Here is a 26,324-nt window from a genome sequence, read left to right on the forward strand (position 1 = left end):
TATGCCCAAATGTTCCGTACTACCCTGTGAATGTTGTTCTCCTTTGCTCAGCCCATTGTAAGGTTGTCCCTTATTCTCCAATAGTGTCCCACAGAGAAAAAGGTATTAATATTTTCATTAAATCTATCGGTGAACATGCACACCTTTTGCATGTCACACCCGTAACTTTTGGCATTCAGGTACCTCTGTTCAAATATTAGTTTAACATATCAGTTTTACACCTGCTTACCAAGCTAAAACTTACAACAACAAAAATAGTTAATAATCACATACAAGAAACCTATTGCATTTACCAATGCTTGTTTGACTAATTCTGCTCTACTCAGGAGGTTGCAGAGGTTTCAGGAGATAGCAGGCTTTAAAATCAATTATCACAAATTTAAGGGAATATGTCTTGGCACAGAACTAAAGAATAGTAAGGAAGAGACACTTCACAATGATTTTGAGTGATCACCTGTGAGTATAACTTATCCAGAAGTGACTCTACCTCCTCAATAGATAAACTCTATGATACCAGTGCCCTACCATTGCTTGATATACTTTTTAAAGACATGAATAGGTTAGGGAAGCTGGAGATATCTTGGATAGGTAGAATAAGTTGTGTCAAGAATACCTTTCTACTTTGACTCCTATACTTAACTAGGTCTCTGCCCCTAATCTTCCAGTCAGTCACCTAAACTAATTCATAGGAGAATTTGAAAGCTTATATGGAATAATAAGTCCCAGAGAATCTATAAGATTCTGTTGTCCAGATTTCCTTTAGAAGGAGGTGTGGGTACCCCAGATAAAGGGACATTTTAGTGACACAATCAGCCACTTAACCTGGTGCTCTCAAGAGGGAGTGATACCTAGTTGTCTTTTAGAACAAGAAGTCTGTGCTGTCCCATTGCAGCCTCTGTTAGGCTTCCACATTAACCCACAGACACACAGGAGCTCTGATGTAATCCATTCAAACTACCCTGGATCAATGGAAGAGAGCGGTTGGGACAACACAAATTACTACTTTCCCTTCCCGTCCACCCTCCTCCTGGAAAGCTCCAGATAAAGAATATCTGAGACCAAGGGGCATTATGCGCATTAGGTCCCTGTTTGAAGGATGGAGTCTTAAGAAAAGGGAGCTGTGTGCTAATGAGTTCTTATTGTAACCGAATGATGTATATTGGTTGCATTCGACCTGACTACCATCTATCTATAAGGGAGGGAGTAGGGAAACTACTGATGCAGATGACACATTTAAAGTGGGCAAGACAAACAGAGCAGTGGCTCATCTTTGTAAAGCCTTAGCTAACTCCCCCCCCCCTTAATAGATTTGAAGTTTACTGTGAATCCGTGACAGAGCCCTGGACTGGGTCACCTCCTTTCTCATCAGCAGAATCCAGAGAGTCCGCCTCCCCCATTTCGCTCGGAGGCCACCAAAATCAACTGCGGCATACCTCAGGGTTCGTCCCTCAGCCCGACTCTCTTCAACGTCTACATGGCCCCGCTCGCCAACATCGCCCGATCCCATAACCTCAACATCATCTCATACGCCGATGACACCCAGCTGATCCTCTCTCTCAGCAAGGACTCCGCCAAGACCTACCTCCACGAAGGAACGAAGGCCATCGCCGAATGGATGAAGAGCAACTGCCTCAAACTCAATTCCAACAAGATAGAAGTCCTCATCTTCAGCTCCACCCCCTCCACATGGGATGACTCCTGGTGGCCTGCCACTCTCGGAACCACTCCGACATCCATCGACCATGCACGCAACCTTGGATTCATCTTGGACCCCTCACTATCCATGACCCAGCAAGTCAACGCCATCTCCTCCTCCTGCTTCAACACCCTCCGCATGCTCCGAAAGATCTACAAATGGATACCCACCGAAACCAGAAGAACAGTCACCCAAGCCCTTGTAAACAGCAAGCTGGACTACGCCAATGCCCTCTACGCAGGAACCACAGACAAACTCCAGGAACACTCTTCCCACCCACCTGCGCCAGACCAAAGACCTCCTTACCTTCAGGAAACTTCTCAAGACCTGGCTGTTCGAGCAGTAGCAGCACCTCCCCTCCATAACCCCCCCTCCTCAGCGCCTTGAGACCCTCAGGGGTGAGTAGTGCGCTTAACAAATTCCCGATTGATTGTGAAATGGGCAGAGGACCTTGACCAAGACATGCCCAAAAGCATTTAAATTTTGATTTTGCAGAGATTGGCTAAGTCTTCTATCTGTACACAATATAAAGATCTTGCTATGGTGGTATCTCACACCTGAAATCTTTAAAGCTATATATGGTGGTCTAGACATGTGTTGAACAGGTTGTGGCAGGAAAAGCTCCTATTTATATATTTGGTGGGATTGTGAAAGAGTGAGAACTTTTTGGAACAAGGTGGTAGCCTGTATTTGAGATACTTCTAATGTACAATTGCAAATGAATCCTATGATACCTCTACTAGACTATGTAGATTAAAAAGGTTTACACCCTTTATCAATCCAAGCTAACAAATAAATTACTCAACTTTTATTGGCAGTCAGGCTGACCGTAACCCGAGGTGAAAAGCCATGGGCCCCCCTACCCTGGATTTGTGGCAGTGAAAAATATAGAATTTACATGCCATGGAGAAATTATCAGCTATTTTCAAGGATAAAATGACTTATGGCCTAATTTAGTTTGGCAGAGGGTTACTCCGTCCCAACGATGAGGTATATCTCGTCCGCTGAAATCTAAATCCCATAGGCAATAATGGGATTCAGATTTCGGTGGACGGGTTTGACGGAGTAACCAACCCACCAATATCTAAATCAGGCCCTTAGTTTGTAAACGTGTGAAAATCCTTCCAGACATACATGAAAAGAAATGCCTCAGCCCTGGGGCTCCACAGGTCTCCCAAATTGATCCAAATGACGAGAGACTAATTAGACTAGATTAAATCAGCATTGTAGTTATTGTATATCTCTTTACTGGACCCCGGGAGAGGGACAAATAGGGCCCACTTTGGGAAGTCATTGTTAATGATCTACAAAACTAAAGCACGGTTCCAAGAATATGTATGTAATGAAGTGCAAGCTTGGGTATTGTAACCCTGCAATAAACTAGAAAGTGTTGCATACTGTATACCCTCTGGTTCAACTTTAAAATAAGATGTTAGAAAAACTTTAATCCGAGTGTGACTGAGATGCTCATCATCAGAACCATCAAATGCATCGCCCTTGGCTCAGAGATCAACATTTACACATCAATCATCTAGAACTCGGGCTGGTCTTTGTGGGCTTTAGAGCATTCTTCCGTGTGTCTCATTTCAAAGGAAAAAAGTGGAAGTAGATTCTCTCAGCAGTCTATATCATAGTGCTGACAAGTAGAAGATAAGTTCTAAGTAGCTTGTTAGAGTCTTCAAAAGACGCAGCTCTCCATAGATAGATGTGTTTGCTACAGAATTTGCTTGTGGCTTGTGAATGGGTAAACGAGAACAGCTTCTCCTGGATTGTCTGTCAGTGTGTCTCAATGCCTTAGCTCTGTTTTCCCTGATACACTGAACCCCAAAAAAATCCAACTCCTGGAAGGTTCTGATTGGCACTTTTTTGGCTTTGCCATGTTTTGTTTCCAGAAATCCTCTTTCAAAACGGCTCTCTTTTGCTTCCTTGGGTTCTATAACAGTGTAACTCAGTGGTTCTCAACCTTTTGACTTAGGTGGACCCCCATTTTATCATTACTGGAACCTGGGGACCCCAACTCAATCATTATAGGAATCCGAGGACCCCCGACTGAGTCCTTATTGGAAGCTGGGGACCCTGGCCTAATCATTGTGGATGATCTGAACCACAAAACAATACAAAAAAAATAGAAACAAGCATTTATCAAACAAATACACTAATGATAACACATTTTATTTAATTTACAAACAAATATAAATAAATAAAAAAAAGTTTACATTTTAATAGGAAGGTTGGAGCTTTTCTAAATTCAATTTAAGCCACACAACATCTATATTATATTCTTTTTGATGCACTTGCACTGCTCTCATGAATGAATCTGAGGATACCAATTTAATTTTTAGCCTCCGATTTGAAATTCCTTGGCATTTACAGTACATTTTCAAATTTTCTATTGTACATTTGGCCACTTGCTTTATATAAACTTTATTAGTCTGTTAATATTCTTTTTCGAAGCAGTCGTGGACTGCCACCCCAAGAATAGTTCAGGAATTGTACAGCACTGGTAGATTTCCTAGTGTTTTTCAATGCATAAAATTGAAGAATGCACAATTTCCATAGTGTGAAAAGTTTTGCATGTGTAAATGAAATGAAGGCACCCAGTAGCACCAATAAACACTCACATTTCCACTCACAACCCTCAGTTTAACAGTCGGCCACTCACCCTCCTGATGCAGTATCCACATTTCTTAGTGCAGTTTAGGAATGCCAAGTTTAAAGAATCCTGCTTCTTTTAATTCAGTATGTGGAATTTATGTTGCAGAAAGACTTTTGTGAATTAGGTGCACCATATTTAATTATTTCAGGCTACTAACTAGCCCAGCACTAGCCTAATGAACAATAATACAAAGACATTTATACAGACATTACTAGGGATTCATGGAAACGGATGTGATTGTCAGGCAAGGCTCAATCTCCCTCACCTGTTCTGCATCACTGACACACAGAAGTGATATGATTGTAACCCCCCTCCGCCCCTCACTTAAGAAACTCAACAATTCTCATAGGACACACTGTAAATATACATTCAAGCAGCCATGCATAGCAGGATGGCTATTCAGCTACCTTACTGTCCAAAACAGATCTGTGTGGCTGCACCAGGGACATTAAGCACTTTACATACAAATGTTACAGTTCAGTACAACCAGTGCTTAATTTGTGCTTGTTGTTTCCGGTGCGGGACACCAGCACTTATTTTTCTGCCTCAAGCATTTACTGCAAGCAAAAGACACCTATGGGAAATACGGAGGAAGAGAAAAAACGGAAAAGCGTCACAAAGGGAGAAAGCAGAAAGCTGCAAGAGTGAGCTGAAGGGGTAGGGAGTGGCTGTAAATGGATTAAAGAGGCCCGAGATGGCTTCAGGATTACGCTGCCTCAGTATTCCGTGTGCGCACATTTAATTGAGGCAGCCGCGTGTTTAAGACAGGCCCGGTGCCAGGAAGTTATATCTGGATGGGCCAAGGGGATGTTTGGGTGGGCCAATGTGGGCCCAATTTTCGAAGATTTTGGAGATAGCCTACAGCCTGGGCTCTGGTGCCACTGCACCTGCTGCATCATTGGCAGATAAACCCCTGGCTTCTCTTCCCCAACACACACCTCCCCACTTCAGCTAAGCTCCCACCGGCTGTTTTCCTTTTAGGGGCATGCTCAGAGTTTTGTCTCAGCCGGTATTTATCTCCCTATCAGTACACAAGTAAAACAGCTATTAAAACAATGCACTATTAAATGTTTTCTAGAGATTTCTCATTGACCCCTGACTGATAATTAAAGTAAACAAAAGTGAAACAAAAAAATAACATTTGCCGACATGGAGGAAGCATGTAACGGGTGCTTTCCCCGTGGCCTCTTTTGCTGTTACTGGGAGGGCCAAAGGTCATGTTTGGTGGGCCTGGCCCACCCGCTAGAACCGGGCCTGGTTTAAGAGGAGAGCTTTGGGCACCGGCTCGTTTTTATTTACAAATTAAGCACTGACAGACTTACTTGCAGTGACTAGTTTTATTCTAATACATTCAGTGCTTCCTTTCCAGGTGCTTCGCTTCTATGCCATTTGGGATGACACAGACACTCTGTATGGCGAGGAGCGCCCAGTAATCATTCACTACTACCTCTGCGACGACACGGTGGAGATTCGGGAGGTTCACGAGCGCAATGATGGACGAGACCCTTTCCCTGTGCTGATGAAGCGTCAGCACTTAGCAAAGTGTCTTAAAGATCTGAAAGGTGAGTGGGTTTACTTGTAAAATATATATATTTTTTTATTGTCTGTAAAAGAAAGCATAACACTTGGGATAGTGCAAAAAAAGTGTAACTTTCTTTAAATGCTAAAATAGCCAGCAAGCATTCAAAGCCAAGCGAGGCTGGTGGCGTTTCAGTCAGTGGGAGCATTAATGCTAATATTCATACATTTTAGAGTTACATCTTTACACTGTTCTCAATACATGAGAAGGGAATTGGGAACATGTGATAAAACTGCAGGGGCCAGGAGCATCTTGTGGGAGGGCCAGGAGCATCTTGTGGGAAGTATGCGGGAAAGTCTCGGAAAGCTGATTTAACTAATATCAGCAAGAACTGTCTCTAACGTTTTTTAAAATCCTCGCTTTATTGTGCCAACTGCAGAACCAGGCTATGCTTTGCAAAAATAGTTGGCAGAAATGTGCAGTACACAACATGGAATAACAAAACAAAATGACAATCAACACGTATGATAATTTGCACCGCGACCTAGGTATTAGTGGTCTTCAAGCAGGTGCAAAACAGATCCGCAATTGAGTATTAAAATGTAGCAGCATGCATTAAGAGACTCATGAACGTTTCATTTTTATAGTAAACACGAAAGCATTAAGGCACCGAGGCAGGAAACATTCATTTTCTCAACTATAACTACATTAAAAGTGCCGAAGCATCAATATGTATGTATCTAAGTAAAGCACCTGTGTGTGAAAGGAAAAACCAGCACTGCCAAAGCCAGTAGGTCTGTCCTTCACAATGTGCTTAACTGTTTTGTAGTAAATGCAGTAAGATAATGCAAATCTTGGTGGTTGTAACAAGTTTTATCAAAGTTTTAAGTTGTAAAATGTCCTGTGAAATGGTATAGCTTATGACAAGGGAGGAAGTAAGTGTGCATGTTTTTATGTTTTTAAGTTTTTATTGTTTGAAAGTGCAAAAAGTAGTATTTTTTAAAACATATTGCTGGTGTCTAGTAAACCAGACAAATGTTTAAGCAAAGAAAATATTTTCAAAATTTCAGCAGTTCAAAAAGAAAAAATGTGTTAGCTGTTTTAATTATTTTTTATAAACACAGAATTGTGTTTCTAGTAAATGAGTAGGCGAGGTAGACGAGACAGAAAGACAGCTAAATAGACAAAACAGATGAAGACAGATATAGACAGGCAGATAGGTGAGACAGACCAACAACACATAGCTAGAGGCTGACAGAAATATAGACATAAATATAAAGATAGAAAAAGAACAACAAAAGAGACAGATAGCTCAAGATAGATCGATACATAGAGCAAGAACGATAGACATAAAATAGAGATAGATCACAGAAAATAGAGAGAAAGCTATACATAGAGATAAATACAAAGAGATAGAGGCACATAATGAGATATAGAGACAGATAGACAGAAACCGATACAAAGATGGAGACAGGCAAAAATAGACAGGTAAAAAGGTAGATAGATCGTGTATGATTGATTGAAAAAGCTAGTTGCAGAGACAAAGAAAGCTATATAGAGATAGAGTGAGGGATATAGATAGTAACAGATGGCTAGAAATAGAGACATATAGGAAGAGATAGCAACATAAACATAGACAGACAGAGATAGAGGAAGACAGAGAAAGATACCCAGAAACTGAAAGAAATGGTTAGAAACAGACATGCTGACAGATATAAACAGAGCCAGATAGACAGCATGCAACAGATAGAGATAGATAGTGACAAAGATAGCTAGAGACAGATAAAGATTTAGAGGCCGAAGGACAGAGATGGTGGATACTGGTACAAATAAAGATAATTTTAAGACCTATAGAAATAGAGACAGATAGAGGTTGAGTGAGATAGAAAGGGAGACACATCTATTTAGTGACAGATAGAGCCAAAAAAGATCGAGACAGGTACAGATAGACAGAGGCTGCTAGATATAGAGACAGATGGAAAGCAGCTGAAATAGAAAAAGACAGGTAGATAAAGACAGAAAAACAACAGTGAAAGGCAGAGAGAAATAGAGATGGATCGAGACGGACCAGTGGCGTAGCGTGGGTTGTCAGCACCCGGGGCAAGGCAAGTAATTTGCGCCCCCTAACCCGTGGATTCTGATGGATACAACTACCTGTGGATTCCTCACCTAATGAATACTCCCATGGCACCAGCATTCGACGGAAATCTTCTTCCTAGTCTCTGCACGTCGACGAGGACGTCACTCTAGCCCACGCGACGCCGTCTGACGTCATACAGGCAATAAGAGGTCCTCGACGACGTGACGACGTCAGTTCCCTTTTTTCCGTGCATTCGAAACGGTTATCTTCGAGGGAGCAACTGTTACTTTCGTGGTTACAGTGTATTTTTTGCTGCGTAGTCCTTCGCTGCAGTAATAATGTCGCAGAGAAAGTCGGGTTTTAAGCCTTGTCGTGAGTGTGGGGGCAAGATGTCAGTTACGGATCCTCACTCCGACTGTCTTTGGTGTTTAAGCTCCGACCACAACGTCTCGACTTGCGATTCATGTCAGCACATGAATCCAAAGGCCCTCAAGGAACGTGAGGCGAAGTTGTTTATGGCGAAGTCGAAGAAAGAAAAACATCATAAGAAGTCTTCTTCGCCAAGGCATCGGCGTCATCGAGACTCCCGGCGCCGTAGAGAATCACGGCGCCATTCGAGCAAGGAGACTCGTTCCAGGTCTTCGGATCGGCGCCGTTGCCCTCTCCGGCGTCACCGACTTCACCTGGACAGGCGTCGGTGATTGAAGTGGTGCAGCCTCTGGTGTTGTCCCCGGCGTCGCAGACGTCGAGGCCGGCGTCGGGGTCGCCTTCGATACAGGCACCCCAGTATCCGGCTTTTCCCACCCCTGGAGCCGATAGTACCGCATTCCTAAATGCGATGTATACCATCTTCCAACAGATGGCTCCAGGGGGTGCTCCGGCTGGCCCTTTGGCCTTTTCATTGGGTGATCCTGCGCCTCTACGGCCGGCACCCTTTATGCCCTTTCTCCCTTTTGGGAACGTGGGCTCGGTGCCGGTGTCGGCGCCGGTGGCCGCTCCGGTGGCCGCTCCGGTGGCCGCTCCGGTGGCCGCTCCGGTGGCTTCGGAGGGATTGGCCCCGGAGATTTCCATCCCGTCGACGTCGGGATTTCGTCCTGTGACTCCGGTGGGTCCATCCGCTCCGAGTGCTCTTTCATCGGCGCCGAAGTTACCTGTGGCGCTGGACGCGGCGTCGGTGGCTTCTGAAGATCAGCGCCGATCTTCGGCTTCGGCGGAGGCATTGTCGACTCCGCGTATCGAGCAGAGGCTTCATTCGAGGAGACGTGCTCTCCGTTTATTAGAGGAGCAGGAGTACCAACGAGTCCTGGAAGAAGGAGAACTAGAGGACTCGGTTGATGGACTGCATGGTCTAGATACAGCCAGTGGGCTGGACACTTCCCCTGAGTGGGATCTTTCGTCTCCAGGGGAATACACGGAGGAGGCTGCTTCCTTTCACGCAGTGGTACGGAAGGCAGCTAGTTTTCTGGACCTGCCTTTGCCGGTGGCAGAGACAAAACAGAACCTTCTGACAGAGGTGCTTCATCCGGCCTCAGCTGCGGCAGAGCCTCTATTGCCCTTTAATGACGCTTTGCTGGATCCGGTGCTAGAGGTGTGGAAGAGACCAGTATCTTCCCCAGCGGTTCATAGAGCCGTAGCCAGGAGGTATCGAGCTGCACCAACTGACCCTGGCTTTCTTTCTAGGCACCCTACACCGGAGAGCTTGGTGGTGCAGGCCTCCTGTTCATCCAAATCAGCGCCTGGTTCTTTCCCGACGGTGCCTGGGGACAGAGACTCGAAGAAACTGGATGCGCAGTCCAAGAAAATCTTTTCGTCCTGCAGTCTGGCGTTGAAGGCCACCAATGCAACTTGTATCCTGGGGAGATATGTTCATGCTCTTGTGGAGGACATTTCCTCATCATTTACGGAGCTTCCCCAGGGTCTTTTGGATGTTGTTTCACATGCCCAGGCTGCTGCGACCCAGATTATTCAGGCTGGGCTGGATACGACCGACTCGGTGGCCAGAGCAATGGGCACGACTGTGGTGGCAAGGAGACAGGCCTGGCTCCGTAATTCGGGGTTTTCTGCAGATGTGCAGTCAACCCTATTGGATCTCCCTTTTGATGGGGACAAGCTGTTTGGCGCCAAGGCAGATTCGGCCTTGGAACGTTTTAAGGAGAGCAGGGCCACAGCCAAATCGCTAGGACTCCAAGCTCCTTCTTCCTCTGCCTCTTCCAGGATTTTCAGGAGGTTTCGGGGATTTGGGCGTGGCTCTTCCTCCTCTTCCTTTCGGGGGAGATTCCAGCAACCTGCCTCTTCCCATCCCTATAGATCTTTTAGAGGGAGAGGGAGGGCCCGCACCAGAGGAGCCTCTCAGCAGCACTCTGCCTCTTCCTCGTCCTCTGGAGGGGTGCAGCAGGGAAAGCAGCCTTAGGCTTCCACCATTTCCCACTCACTCCTCTCCTGTAGGGGGAAGATTACAGCATTTTCTCCGCAAGTGGAAGACTATTACAACGGACACTTGGGTTCTCAGTATTGTGGGAAAAGGCTACACCCTTCCCTTTCGGGAGTTCCCGCCCCTCATCCCGCCCCGCCCATCTTATTGTTCAGAAGAACACCTCCTGTTGCTAGAACAGGAGGTACAAGTCCTCCTTTCAAAGGGCGCGGTAGAGTTGGTCCCAGAGCAGGAAAGGGGTCGAGGTTGTTACTTAAGGTATTTCCTGATTCCCAAGAAGGATGGTCGGTTGAGACCAATCCTGGACCTGAGGATCTTGAATTGGTTCCTCAAACAGGAAAAGTTCAAGATGCTGACCCTAGCTCAGGTGCTTTGGGCGTTGAACAAGGAAGATTGGATGGTGTCTGTCGACTTGCAGGATGCTTACTTTCATATCCCGATACTCAAGTCACACAGGAAGTATCTCCGGTTTATGGTGGGATCGCAGCACTATCAGTTTGCGGTCCTTCCGTTTGGTCTTACTTCAGCACCTCGAGTCTTCACGAAGGTGATGTCGGTGGTTGCGGCAGAGCTCAGAAGGAAGGGGATAGCAGTATTCCCTTACTTGGACGACTGGTTGATCAAAGCCAAGTCGCCGGAGCTTGTGTCGCATCATCTGCAGTCAACGACTCAGTTGTTGTTCGACCTGGGTTTTTCGGTGAACGAGCCCAAATCTCACCTGGAGCCCTCTCAGCGCCTCCTGTTCATAGGGGCAGTACTGGATACAACATTGAGTCGAGCCTTTCCTCCGCCTCAGCGGATTCAAGATATTCAGGAATTGGTTCCAATGTTTCGAAATGGAGCGGTAGTTCCAGTCCTCAAGGTCCTTCGTCTGCTCGGTCTGTTTGCCTCCTGCATTCTGTTGGTCACGCATGCTCGCTGGCACATGAGGGCTCTTCAGTGGTGCCTCCGAAGGCAGTGGTCTCAACACAAAGGAGATCTAGAAGGTGCTGTCAAGATCTCCAGAGATGCTGCTGTGGACTTGAAGTGGTGGATTGCGAGCAACGATCTTTCACAAGGAAAGCCGTTCGCGCAGTCACCACCAGTGGCCACGGTCATAACGGATGCTTCCACTCTAGGGTGGGGAGCTCATCTGGGGGATCTGGAGATCAAAGGCCTTTGGTCTCCAGAGGAGCAGATGTTTCATATCAATCTGTTAGAGTTACGGGCTGTACGTCTGGCTCTCAAGGCCTTCCTCCCTTCCCTTCGTGGTCAGTCGGTACAGGTCCTGACGGACAATACTACCACGATGTGGTACATAAACAAACAGGGAGGAGTAGGGTCGTACCTTCTCTGCAGAGAAGCTCTTCGACTATGGTCTTGGGCAAAGGACCATCAGATTTGCTTGGTAGCAAATCATCTGGCCGGGGTCTTGAATGTACGTGCGGACAGTCTCAGTCGCCAATTCTCGGCCGACCACGAGTGGCGTCTCCATCCAGATCAAGTCCGTTTAATCTTCCAGATGTGGGGGTTTCCTCGGATAGATCTGTTTGCCACTCGGGAGAACGCGCATTGTCCGTTATTCTGCAGCCTCCAGTATCCGATGCAGGGAGCGTTAGGGGACGCGTTTCAAATAACCTGGTGCGGCCAGTTGCTTTACGCGTTTCCTCCCATACCCTTGATTCCTCGAGTATTGAGGAAGATTCGCCAAGACCGGGCGCTAGTCATCTTAATAGCTCCGGATTGGCCAAGTGTGGTACTCCGACCTTCTCCAACTCTCAATGTGCCCTCCGCTCCGTCTCCCTTTCAGGGCAGACCTCCTCTCGCAGTCGCAGGGGCAGGTTTTACACCCCAACCTCCAGAGTCTGCACCTACATGCCTGGAGATTGAACGGGGCAACCTGAGTTCCTTCTCTCTCCCGCCTGATGTAGTGGATGTTATATTAGCGGCCAGGCGACACTCCTCTAAATCTATCTACGCTAATAGGTGGTCTAAATTTGTTGCGTGGTGTGGAGAGAGGCAGATTGATCCCTTACATGCTCATCTATCGGACGTTTTGTCTTTTGCTCTCTCTCTAGCGCAGAAAGGTTGTGCAGTGACTACCATTAAGGGTTATTTGTCGGCCTTGTCAGCCTTCATTTGTCTTCCAGACCAACCATCGTTATTTAAATCCCCTATTGTTATCAGATTCTTGAAAGGTCTTCTAAATAAATATCCTCCAAAACCATTCGTTATGCCGCAATGGGATTTGTCCTTGGTCCTGACTTTCCTTATGGGGTCCCCTTTTGAGCCTATGCATTCTTGCCCCTTAAGGTATTTGGTTATAAAAACAGTTTTCCTGGTAGCGATAACATCTGCAAGGAGAGTGAGTGAGTTGCAGGCCTTATCGGTAAAGCCCCCTTATACAACTTTTTATGGGGATAAGGTGGTGTTGAGGACCAAGGCTGCTTTCCTCCCGAAGGTTGTTTCGCCCTTCCATTTGGCTCAGACAATTACTTTGTCCACGTTCTATCCTCCGCCTCATCCTTCTAAAGAGGAAGAAAGACTGCACCGTCTGGACCCAAAGAGGGCGTTGAGCTTCTTTATTGATAGAACAAAGGATTTCAGGCTGGAGGATCAGCTGTTCATCGGGTACGTGGGCAAGAGGAGAGGAAAGGCAGTCCACAAGAGAACACTCTCCAGGTGGGTGGTTCTTTGCATTAAAATATGTTACTCTTTGGCAAAGAAGGACCCTCCTGAGGGCATTAGAGCTCATTCCACCAGAGCTAAGTCGGCCACTTCGGCCTTGGCCAGGGGTGTTCCTGTGGTTGACATCTGCAAGGCCGCAACTTGGTCGTCCCTTCACACTTTTGCGAAACATTACTGTTTGGACTCTGAGGTCAGAAGGGACGGCCATTTTGCACGGTCAGTGCTGCAGGATTTCTTGGTTTGACCATTTAGGCACCCGCCACCGGGCGTGGTACTGCTTTGGGACTCTATTCATTAGGTGAGGAATCCACAGGTAGTTGTATCCATCAGAAGAACGAGTTACTTACCTTCGGTAACGACTTTTCTGGTGGATACATTAGCTACCTGTGGATTCCTCACGGTCCCACCCACCTCCCCGTTGCCTTTCTGGTCTTACCAAGTAATCCTTGAGTGCGCTCCTCTTGGTCTTCAAGGTTGCAATAGACGTTGTATATATGGATACGTGTGTATATTATCTGTATATATATATATATATATGTATATATCTTTGTGTACATACATGATTTGCATATATTTGTTCGTTATATTAAATTTACAGCTATTCATTGCAATATTGTGTATTTTACAAGGTTATGGGATGTTGCCTTGCTCTTTCATTGCATTGGGTGGTTGTTCTCATGCACGTAAAAAATGTTGGTACTGACGTTGGCACGTCGTCGAGGGCCTCTTATTGCCTGTATGACGTCAGACGGCGTCGCGTGGGCTAGAGTGACGTCCTCGTCGACGTGCAGAAACTAGGAAGAAGATTTCCGTCGAATGCTGGCGCCATGGGAGTATTCATTAGGTGAGGAATCCACAGGTAGCTAATGTATCCACCAGAAAAGTCGTTACCGAAGGTAAATAACTCGTTCTTTTAGCACTCGAGTCCCCCCCCCCCCAGATGTTGCGCCCGGTGCGGCCGGCCCCCCTGCACCCCCCACGCTACGCCACTGAGACGGACAAAGACAAATGTAATCTTATTCACCAGGATGGCGGAGGCTTCGCTGGGCATCTCATCCTTTGGGTCCCCAGCCAGCGTAGACCAGCTGTAGGCATGCACACTGCCCACTCTTCCTCTGCCCACCTGGAGTTCTGGTTCTGTCCTTTTCGCCCTACCATCTTTGACACCCACAGCCTGATTCACAAACGGAATCACCCACAGCCCGATTCACAAACTGAATTTTGTACTACATAAATTAGTAAGTTCTCCAGTTATACTACTTATCACAAAATCCACTTCTCAAACCTACGAGTGTAAATCTCCACCTCTCCTATCTTTTCAGTTGGAAATCCTCACACATGTGCATCTACTACTTAGTAGTTAATGTAGCAGGAGAGAGACTGGAAAAAGGGCAGACATACTACCAAATGGGAAGAAGTTAAAGAGGCGTTTAGAAAAGGTTATGGAGTAATTTAGTGAGGGACATGCACCCATGCACATAGGGGTAAGACCATCCATGCTCATAGGGGTAAGACCATTGCTATTCACAAACTGCACTTCTAGAGTTACTACAGCCTAAAGAGACCCAAAACAATAGTGCATGGACTCCTGCACAGAGCTGGAGTAAGCCCAGCACCACAGATGGCCAAGTCCAGATAACTGCAACACCTCCAATAGAAAATAATGGAGGTAGGATAAATGAACATAGTCATAGAGGTAGATAGATGCAGACAGACGCAGAAAAAGACTAAGAAGATAGAGAAAGATAGCAACAGACGGATAGTGACGTAGCTAGAAATAGGCAGAAAGATAGCAACAGAAATAGACCAAGATATATGAAATCAGGAAGGCATACCTAGAAACATATATGGACAGCGAGAGGCAGATGGAGACAGACACAGACAGATAAATGCAGATAGAGACACATTGAAATATGTAGAGCATGATAGAGATAGAGATGGAAAAAGATAGAGACAAATACATATGTAAACAGATGGACATAGAATTAGAGAATTGGATACATACGGATAGATAAAAATAGACCCAGATTGGGATAGTGACATACAGAGACTAGTATCAAAAGGCAAAAGAAGACAAAAAGAGGCAAACAGAAATCAGTAGATAGGTAGCATAGATAGAGACGCAAGATATAGAGACAGGTAGAGATACATAGGCAGATAGATAGATAGATAGATAGATAGATAGATAGATAGATAGATAGATAGATAGATAGATAGATAGAAACAGAGAAAAATAGAGGCGTCCAGAAAAAGACTGAGGCAGGCAGCAACAGACAGTCACAGATATAGAAAGAACCAGAGAGCTAGTCAGAGGTATATAGAAATACACAGACCAAGCGATAGAGACATATAAAGTCAGACAAAGAACTATATAGCGGGGCCAGATGAGCAAGAGATAGTCAGACAGCCATATAGACAGAGACAAATATTTAGAGATAGGAACAGTTAGTGGTAAATAGAGGCAGAAACAGATTGAGAAAGGCAGATAATGATGTATGGACACAGAGAAGGAGACAGATAATTTGAGACAGAGAAAGGCAGATAAACAGTGACAGCTAAGTAGACAAATATAGAGAAATCAAAACTTACAGTGGCTAACACAACATGCAGTGGTCAGGAATATGAATTAAATGTTTTTTTAATTACTGGGAATTGAGAGAGCACTCTGTTAACAAAGAATCAAAGTGTAATTCTATTAATTAGCACATGCTTTCCAAACCATTGAAAACAAAATACAAGTTTCACAGCAACAAATGACATCATATACTCCAAGCCCACCAGTTAGTGAAATATGACTCTCAAATGCACTGGCAAAATGTTGCAGCTCATCTTAGGTAACAAGGAAATTAACTAACAACTGTCCTGTTGACAAATGAGAAAGGAAGCTGACACTGCAGAGATAGTGAATGGATAACAAAACCTATGGTAGCAATGGAGACTGACGCAACTTTTGATTGACAGTCAAACTAAGCAATGGCCAAAGATGGCTGGCCCCCAAAAAATATTTTCTTTGTGTATGACTTTGTATTATGTATCCGTTGAGAAAATAGAGGCTAGCAGGCAGTTAAATCTGTCCTGAGGCCATACCTAATTAGAATACGAAAAACAGATCCATCTGACATACTCCGGGGCTATGGAGAGTCCTCCATGCTCTTAACTCCAGCTGCAGCTCGCTGCACTGCTGCTACACCAAACCACATAACACGGAAGGAGCGTTCACCTGTCCCTCCTGCAAGTTTTCATGCACTCTCCTATATCCCACACCACCACTCCCACACAAACAGCACACCACTCATCACACTCACAGACACCAGCCACCCGCTCACACAAACCAAACACCAACATAACAACGCACTAACCTGAATACATAATTCTCAGCATACCCTCGCTCACCAAACACGCCATGGAGATATGAGACCTACTGCATGACCGTGCACCGGACCTGGTCTTTCTCACAGAAACATAGCTAAACCCAACCTTGTTACCCAACATCGCTATAGTTATCCCCACTGGCTACAAAACTGTTAGGCAAGAACGTCAACACAAACATGGAGGAGTAGTTGCCATCAAATTTAAAGATACCATCAGCTGCACCACCTACACAGATACCCCCACCAGCTGCACAGAACACCTAATTTTCAAGATGCACATCATAGCCAACCTAGTCCCTGGGTGGAACCCTCGTATACAGACCACCAGGACACTGCACCAATTTCGCCAGGAACATCATGGACTTTGTTTCACCCCTTATCATAAAAGCTACCATCTTCATCTTCCATAGAGAGCTTAACTTACACCAAGAAGACCGCACTGACCCAAACTCTACGTCTCTTCTAGAAAACCTTGTAAACCTTGGCCTCACCTAGCATGTTTCTGAACCCACCTACACCACCGGACACCTATTGAACCAGATTTTCTCCTCAATTAGCAACATCACAATTGACAAGCCAGCAACTCTGGCCTTCACAAACTTACCACCGCTGGGACCTCCCTCCGCAGTTGGAAAGCATATCAGAAGAGGAGTGGCCTTCCGCCCTCTCCAAGCATGGGCCCGAGCACCAACAACCTCCTGAAATCCATCAAAAACCTCAACAGCTGGATCATTGCATTCATCGACATACTGGTCCCCTGGCCACTTTCACACGGAACCCAATAGCAAGAGCCCACCCACAGGCCAGCTGGTACTCAACGAAACTCAAGCTGATGAAACAAGTCAAGACACCATAGATAAAGACAAATTCAAATGAGCTCTAAGATGCTACCATCAGTAAATATGGAACACCACGTGCACAGCTCCTGCAGATTGCATCAATGCCAGCACTAACAGCAGCAAGGAAATCTTCACCATCATCAAAGAATTCACTGTGCTTTACACTGCCTCCAGCAACATCACCCCCCTCACAAGACCTTTTCAACAAGCCCTTTGAATTCTACAGTAACAAAATCACCTCCATATACAGCAACTTTGGCCCTCAACTGGACGCTGTCACTGTCTCAACTCAACTTCTCATCACAGCCAATGAACAATCCCTGAACTTGTGGCCTGTCATCACCTCTGAAATCGCTGCTGCCATGAAGATCATCCACTCAGGCGCTCCATCTGAGCCTCCCCCCACCATGCCTTAACCAAAGGACTCCTATCAATTAGTGAACACTAACATCTATCCTCAATGTTTCCATCAACTCAGCGACGTTCACAGACACCTGGAAACATGCTACCATCATACCCCTGCTCAGGAAACCATCCGCTGATCCAGTCATGCTTTCCAATTACAGACCTATCTCTGTCATCCCATATACAGGTAAGATCTTAGAAAAAGTAATCAACCAATGACTCACCGACCACTTCAGCAAACACCAGCTCCTCAAAGCTACGCAGTCCAGATTCATGCCCATACACAGTAGAGAAAAAACACTCATTGCCACCACAGGCAACATCTACATGGTTCTTGACAGAGGAGACACAGCAGCCCTCATTGTCCTGGACCTCTCTGTAGGATTTGACACAGTCTCACACCTCATCTTCATCAGGGCACCTGCACAAGATTGGCATACATGGACTTGTGCTTTTCTGGATCTGCTCCTTTTTCACAGACAGAACACCAGCTGTCAGCTTGTCACATTACTTCTCGGAAGCGTGCAAACTCATCTATGGAGTGCCTCAGGGTTCATCGTTCAGCCCCAGCCTCTTCAACATATACATGATGCCTCTGGCTAGTGTCATTGTTACACACAACCTCAACATCATCTCCTGCGCAGACAACACCCAACTCATACTCTTCTTCTTTGTCAAGACCCCCAACACAAGAAACTTGTTGACAGCCTGGATGACCGAAGTGGCTAACTGAATGAAAGCCAACTGTCTCAAGCTCAACACTGACAAGACAGAAGTAGTAATCTTTGGCAAAAACACAACAGCATGGGACTCTAACTGGTGACCAACCGAACGCGGACCAACACCCTGAACCCATGCTTGGAACCTCAAAATAATCATCAACAGCAAACTAGATATGACTGCATAAGTCAACACCATCACAGCATCCATCTTCCACACCCTGAAGATGCTGAGGAAGATCTTCAAATGGCTCCAGAGAACAGTACAAAAACTGTCACTCACACCCTAGTCACCAGCACGTTGAACAATGGGAACACCCTCTATTCTGGGATCACCAAGCAACCACTAGGAGGCTACAAACCGCCCAGAACTTGGCAGCCAGACTCATCCTCAACCTCCTACACAGACTTCACATCACACTGCACCTCAGGTAACTACACTGGCTCCCGATACACCAACACACTCAATTCAAGCTTATCACACGCACATTCAAGGCAATACACAACTGAGGCTTACCTACCTGAGCAGTTGCAACGCCTTCCATCAACTACCCAGACCGCTGCACCTACTCATACACAGAACCAGATCAGGAGGACGAGCGTTCTCTCACATTGCTCCTGAAGTGTGGAACGATCTCCCACTCCATATCAGAGCCTCCTTTTCTGTTCTTGAATTCCGCAAGAAGCTGAAGACCTGGTTTTTCAACGAACCAACCTACTACAGGCAGGGCTAGCCACACACACCAGCTCAGCTCCAGGATACGCTTGCGGGTGATAGTGCGCTTTACAAATACACATAACATATCTGTAGTTTCACATATCAGTGCTAATTTAGCAGATGGCTTAGGTTTGTATATGTATGTTCACAACAGCCCTTACAGCCGACCTAAAGGTGTCTAGACAAAAGTAAATCATACATTGCTTGATTACAACACCAGCATGAGACATCATGGTACAGACCTCCCTTTTAGGTCTAAGCGGACTTCAGTATTAATTGTGTAGTAATTTGAGGTACCTAAATTTCATTTGTGCTTCCCTCAGACTATGGTCAGGCAAACCATTAGGGGCAACTAAACGCTGCATTTAAGGGTTAATTGCCAGCCTAGGTTGGTTGTAATTTTGGCTTCGTTTGAGAAAATCTTCATAAAAAATATGGCATATAACTCAGCCCCCACTCTCCATTCAATCTGTCATTTAATCAGGCAAGATCATTTTAGGGACATTTGCAGTGTATAGGAGAGAGAGAGCTCAGTTGAGTCTCCAAGCAGCGTATAAGTTGGGCATATCACAAAAAGTGTACCTGAGTCAGGCCAGGTGCTTCTGATAAGGAGGCAAATAATTTTGGTTGATCTCCTTTTGGCCTATTCTCAGTAGCTTTCAGTTCCCCATTCTCTCATTCTAGCAAGCAGTATTAATTCAAGACCTACCTCCACGAAGGAATGAAGGCCATCGCCGAATGGATGAAGAGCAGCTGCCTTAAACTCAATTCCGACAAGACGGAAGTCCTCATCTTCGGCTCCACCCCCTCCGCATGGGATGACTCCTGGTGGCCTGCCACTCTCTGAACCACTCCGACTCCCACCGACCACACGCAACCTAGGATCCATCTTGGACCCCTCACTATCCAGGACCCAGCAAGTCAACGCCATCTCCTCCTCCTGCTTCAACACCCTCTGCATGCTCCGAAAGATCTACAAATGGATACCCACTGAAACCAGAAGAACAGTCACCCAAGAACTCGTAAGCAACAAGCTGGAATACGGCAATGCACTCTACGCAGGAACCACGGCCAAACTCCAGAAGAGGCTGCAACGCATCCAAAACGCCTCTGCACACCTCATCCTGGACATCCACTGCCACATCACAGACCACCTGACAAACCTGCACTGGCTCCCAGTCAACAAGAGAATCACCTTCAAACTCCTCACCCACGCTCACAAAGCACTGCACAACACCGGACCAGAATACCTCAACAGACGGCTCTCCTTCTACAACACGTCCCGGCATCTCTGCGCCGCCGCCCTCGCCCACGCAACCGTCCCACGTGTCCGCAGAACTACAACCGGCGGTAGATCATTCTCGCACCTCGCTGCCAAAACATGGAACACTCTTCCCACCCACCTGCGCCAGACCAAAGACCTCCTTACCTTCAGGAAACATCTCAAGACCTGGCTGTTCGAGCAGTAGCAGCACATCCCCCTTCCCTTCCCCCCCCCTCCCCTCCTCAGCACCTTGAGACCCTCATGGGTGAGTAGTGCACTTTACAAATTCCTGATTGATTGATTGATTGATTGAATCCAAAGGCCTGGTTGCCCCAGTGGGGCACAATGTTATGTAGGAATTTGCAGAGCTTTCCCTGATCTCAGCCCACAGGCTTGACATTGTGTTTCTCTGCCTATGGCAAAGATAATTAATTGTTAATCTGGACTCTTTCAGTTAATCTGACCTACAATTAGTTCACAAAATTATTTTCAAACTAGAAACCTGTGTCGTTCAGCTAATACGCCCCATCTCACCCACTCTATGGATTTGTCAGTTTATTGGCTATATGTTGCTATCTCTTTATAAGATCACTACTGTTCTCCATCTCTAGTCAGTCTTCTTCTAACCTCCATTGTGAGACTAACATTTGGAGTCTTCTCAGTAACATCCTTTGTAACAACCTATCGACTGAGTATTGCAAGCACCTTAACGCTTATAGGCTATGGTTGTTCAAAAGACGCCATTGATTTACAAATCATCCTCCTAGAGCTAGAAACATTAATTCTTGTATGTGATTGCTTTCAACCTCATCTTCATGATATATTGATGCAGATCATGTATTTTGCTGGAAGTTAAAGTTTTGCTGATTACTTTAGATAGAACCTATTATAGCTATGTTTTTTTATGACCTACTTAAGTTGTACAGGATTTGGTACATTTTTGCCCACCTCAGTCAGGCTGATGAAGTATTTTGCTGCACATGCAGTGCCTTTATTGGCAGCATGGATGAAAAGGCGGTCTTAATTTGGTTGTGGTAACTTTTGAAGCCCAAAGTTTTGATCTAGATTTATTGTCATCGAAGCAGCCTTTGTCCTGGCTGCTACTTCAGCCAGAAGAAACAGTGCCCTCCAATGCACCTTAACTTTCATGGAAGAAATGTTCTGTGCTTACAGTTCCTATATTGTTCTGTGTATACAGTTCCTACATTGTTCTGTATATACAGTTCCTATGTTCCTATGGTGATATTGCGTGTACATTTTAAGGAAGAAATATTGTCTGTCAGTCTAGACTTCCTTCTTGCCTGACAAATGAGACTGCACATTCTAGATGTAGTTTCTGCTCTCACGTTCTAGTTTGAAATAAAAAAGACTTTCAGAAAGACTGGCAGTTGTTTTATCATTTGTTATGTATAGACACTAGACAGGTCAGAAACCAGGGGACTGTTGTCAGATGGATTGTCTGCTGCATCTGTAGAGAATCACAGCAGTGCCCTGGATTTCAATGGCCCTGTGGCTACTGCAGCTACATGGGTCTATCCTTGCAGTTTTTATTGTATTCTCTTTGTTGTAGCAACATCACATACATAAGAATGTAAATACAAATTTGAAAAACAGAAGCATAATAACAGAGTAGAAATAAAGTATATATTTCACAAATAAAAACAAATGTACTAAAATGTTTCATTTCAATCATATCTCTATCTACTAAAGATGCAGATTTGTATAGGTACATTGCTTGTAAGTGCATACAGTGCTACAGATGTCACAGAATCCAAATATAAGGTACAAGAGAAAACTAATTATGACAAATGATCAATTTAACAAATTTCTGTTTAGTTACAATACACTTTACATTACATGTTTGCAAATGATATAAATTATAAACTATACCACGATGAACCACTGTTGGTTACGCATATTGCTCACCCCACATTTCTCATTATCGCCTCTGTCCATTGTGGGTCTACAGTTTTGCTGTTATCGGCGAAGACAGTAGCAGCCGCCAGCCATATTGAAATTGTATTTTCTGTCTTCGAAGATGGCCATCATGTTGAATGTAGACACAATTTGGCAGCCATCTTGGAAGTATAAAAAAATAACATTAAGCCTTCCTGGAACTAAATTTTCTATATTTTTAAAATGCCCACCAAATTGCATTTACACAATTTAGTTCAACCCTAGGTATGCACTCAGGGTTGATGAGCATCTGCAAAATGGGGAACATGCTTGAAGTTTCAACGTATGAGAAGCCACTGTAGTGAAGTTTCATAGAAAAGCCTAGTTTAGTGTAGAGCAACTGCAATCATCTGGAAGCCAGGAACCACGTCTGCATTATGCAATTCTGTTTCCAGAAATCCAGCTATTGAAGTAGATCATGAATATTTATCTCCAGTACTTGGAATTATTGTTTTACATCTCTCAGTGATTCAGTCTTAACCTGGGCTTACACTTCCACCACAACAGTAACCTAGCAGAAAGTAAGAAGAGAGTATCCATTTTCATAGATTCCTTCCCTAGTTCCTTCACCATCGCTTCCTGAAAATGGGTATGGAGTAAGGTTGGGGAACAAAAGAATTTGGTGAAACCGGTGCTGCAACTCCTTTCTGAGCACAGCTGCCCTCAGGATTTGTTAAGCAACTTCCAGTCCTGTGGAGAAAACTCTGGTTCAGGCGGATGCTGGGAATCATTGAATAAACAAGTGAGACAATCCTCCAGCAGCATCTTTGGTGTCAAGCTCCTTGAGGCGAGGCAGAGCATCTATTTAAAACTTAATAAATAGAGGTTCTAGAATTAGTCATTGCTACAGAGTTTTACTACAGCACAAGTAGGTGCAGGGTGAGCTAATGGGAGTGAAAGCAGAAAACCTGCAGATGGTATCAACATCCATACACGGTTTATACTGAACAAGTAAAGATTTGAAAATTCTCACCTTGGGTGTGATGAGCACTTCACGTGTCGGTGTAGAGAGTGGCACTTCCAGTTTACAGAGTTAGCATGAATAGGCAGACACAGCAGTTAGGGTTTACTATGGCCAAGCAGTTTCAAAGAGTAATTTTTTTAATCTGACACTGCCAATGTTCACCAGAATCATTCTGCTATTCCCACAGCATTGCCTGGTGCTCCTTGTTTATACTTGAGTTACTCACCAGACAATCAGGCACTCTACAGCCTTTCTGGATTAGGCCACATCTCACAAATGCTCTCAAATGCTGTTTCTAAGTCTGCTTTATCTTTCCAGGGAGCCACCATAAGACCTTGATAATGTTTTATCTATGTGAATTTTCCAGTTGTTCCACTAGATCTTCAAGGCTACAAGGTTTCGGGTTTTCCTACAGCATACTTTCACCATATCTAAATTATTAGGTCTGGCCATCAAGGCAACGTTAGCTATTACACCACTCTATTGTTTTTCCTAAAAGACATACTATGTCTATACATACATACATACATACATACATACATACATAGAGGAGCTTTTGTCAGTGGGCTTCATCCGTTGGTCTTTCAAATTGTCACTCACTGCCGACCACAACCTGCAGCATGGACCAGTGGGTCAGCCCACTTTACCCATTGGCTCTCTTCACTTTGAGTGACTGCACAAAGCCTGTGCACACTTTCCACATTCACCTAAAATAGTTCAGCTCGCTTCAGTAGCAAAGTGTAGTTATTTATTCTTTATATTAACTTTAGATACCAGCAATTTATTATGGCTACACTCCTATTTAAGGTTCATGCTATAAAATGTTCAACGGACAATTGTAGGTGCCTGAGATTTGAGTAATTGGTTAGGTGATAATTTATTATAGTATTGTTAAAAGTAATAAACCATCACTAGGAAAGAGCCACATAGATAAATGGTTTTTAAAATGCATAATTTTAATTGCAAGCATAGGATACCCATATTTTTTTCTTTTTTATGTTTGTAGCATATGCTTGGACTATATATATTTTTTAAGGTGCGTATTGCTAGTGAGAAGCTGTTGTAGTTAGAGAAGGGCTTGGTGCCAGCCCTTGGCTTACCATTTATTGGCTGCAGTGTCCCTCTTCTCTGCAACCTTGTTAATTGGCCAGTGCTAGCCAAAAGTTACTTCCGATCCGGTCAGTGGAGCAGGGACCAAGCACAGATTAATTAAACTTAATTAGTGTTCATCTGCTGCTCGCACTGTGATTGAGGTACTATTTCTTCTTCTGTCTCACACCCCCATCTAGGTTATTACTTGTTTTTATTAGCCCGCTAGAGGAGCCGACCTCCGAGCTTCAAAGTTGGCTGCTCTCATGGTTTTCCTGGTTGTCTCTTGTTTCGGCAGCCGTCGCTGCTTGCAGTTTCCTTAATCTCCACTTAATCTCGCCATGTGGTGCCGTCCCCACATCACCACTTTCCACCATCGCTGTTTGTGTTTGCTTGGTTATTGATACTGCAAGAGGATGCAGTGTCCAAACTGCCGAATTTGTAACTCGGTAATAAGGTTTGAGACTCGGCCATAAAGCCCAAAAACTCTTTTTTTTCAGCTGGGCTCTTTGGAGGCTGCTCTCAGAGAACTCCGAAGCTGCCTGCCCTTCAGACTGAACACTTCCCACTTAGTGCGGCACCCGATTCACAGCTGCCACGCTTCGCACAATGGGCCACATGTACAAAGCATTTAACTGGTCACAAACGGGCCTATTCGCAGAATCACTCCGTTTGCAACTAGAAAAATGCTTTTTGGGATGTTCAAAGCCCAAATTGTGATTCTGTAACTTGTTACTGAATCGCAATTTGTGTTTTGCCATTCGGTATTAGGAAGGGGCCTGTTGAGAGCGTCAGTTCCTAATATCGAATGGGAAAAGGTATGTATGAATGTTTTGCAACCGGAATGTGATCACAACACATTTGCAATTTACCGCCAATAGAAAGTTGGCGGTAACCCATTTGCATATGGACCCCTTCGAGAATCGTTGGGAAAATATTTTTTAAGACCAGGCAGTGGTCCCATGTAGTGGTCCCACTGATCACTGCCTACTCTTAAAAAATGAAACTTAAATGTTTCATTTTTTTCTAAAGCTTCCAGTTTTCCTATGAGGAAAAAGGTCTGCGTCATTAAAAAAAAAAGATTGCTTTATTTAAAAGCAATTACAGACATGGTGGTCCACTGAGCCCAGCAGGCCACCATCCCTGTGATGGCTGGGATGCTTAATGGGTTGCAAATTGTGACCTACCTGATTAATATTCATGAAGTAGGTCCTTCTGCGACCCACTGGGAATCTCAAAAGAAACTCAAAAGAGGTTCATACATTTAAAATTACGATTTCCTAATTACAATTCACATAAAATTGCAATTAGGAACTTGCAATTTCAAACTTTAGTGCATGTGACCTAATTTTCTTTAAATGTATGCTTTTTGTTGTGAGCAAGCACTTTCCACCCAATCGCGGCACACGCTTCACGAATGGCGCGCTTCATTTTATTCCCCAATTGCTGCTGCTTGTCCGCACTGCCCTGGTAGGGGCATTTTTTTTTCACTGGAGAGGTGGCAATGTACTGATCTCTGCTTTGGGGGCCGCCGCTTAAAGGGCTTGGTCCGCTTAAAAAGCAGCACTAGAGGACGGCACGCATGTCTCTATCTACATCGCAACTGCAGCACAGAGACTTAGAATAGCAGCTGATTCCATCATGCATGGCCGCAGAGCAAGGACGTACGGGAACCATTGCAGCCCCTTGTAGCCAGCAATACACCGTAAGACTGGGGGGCTCGTTTCACATTACACTGCTTGTTGATGGCATGTCAAAATGTATCTGACCATCGGATAAAAAGGGTCTGTAAGAGGCATATGAAGGTGGCGAGAGTGGGGGCAAAGTGTGCCCACTACTTTGTTTCTAACCACATTGCCGCCACGTAGCTTACCAGAGGAGCTGGAAGAAGTGGGGAGAAGGGGGGTTGTAACTCTGAACCCAAGCTACGTAATTCTACTCCACACCACA

The 26,324-nt window shown here is 45.0% G+C and overlaps 1 protein-coding gene across 1 annotated transcript in view; it reads left to right on the forward strand.

Moving 5' to 3' along the window:
- EFHC1 (EF-hand domain containing 1) overlaps positions 1 to 26,324 on the forward strand; it is a 206,612-nt gene that overhangs the window by 84,966 nt on the left and 95,322 nt on the right. The window contains exon 5 of the mRNA XM_069236146.1: positions 5,722 to 5,914. Within this exon, the coding sequence (XP_069092247.1) occupies positions 5,722 to 5,914 (193 nt within the window). The remainder of the gene's footprint in view (positions 1 to 5,721; positions 5,915 to 26,324) is intronic.

The sequence above is a fragment of the Pleurodeles waltl genome, chromosome 5, assembly GCF_031143425.1.
Source record: "Pleurodeles waltl isolate 20211129_DDA chromosome 5, aPleWal1.hap1.20221129, whole genome shotgun sequence".
NCBI classification, from domain to species: Eukaryota; Metazoa; Chordata; class Amphibia; order Caudata; family Salamandridae; genus Pleurodeles; species Pleurodeles waltl.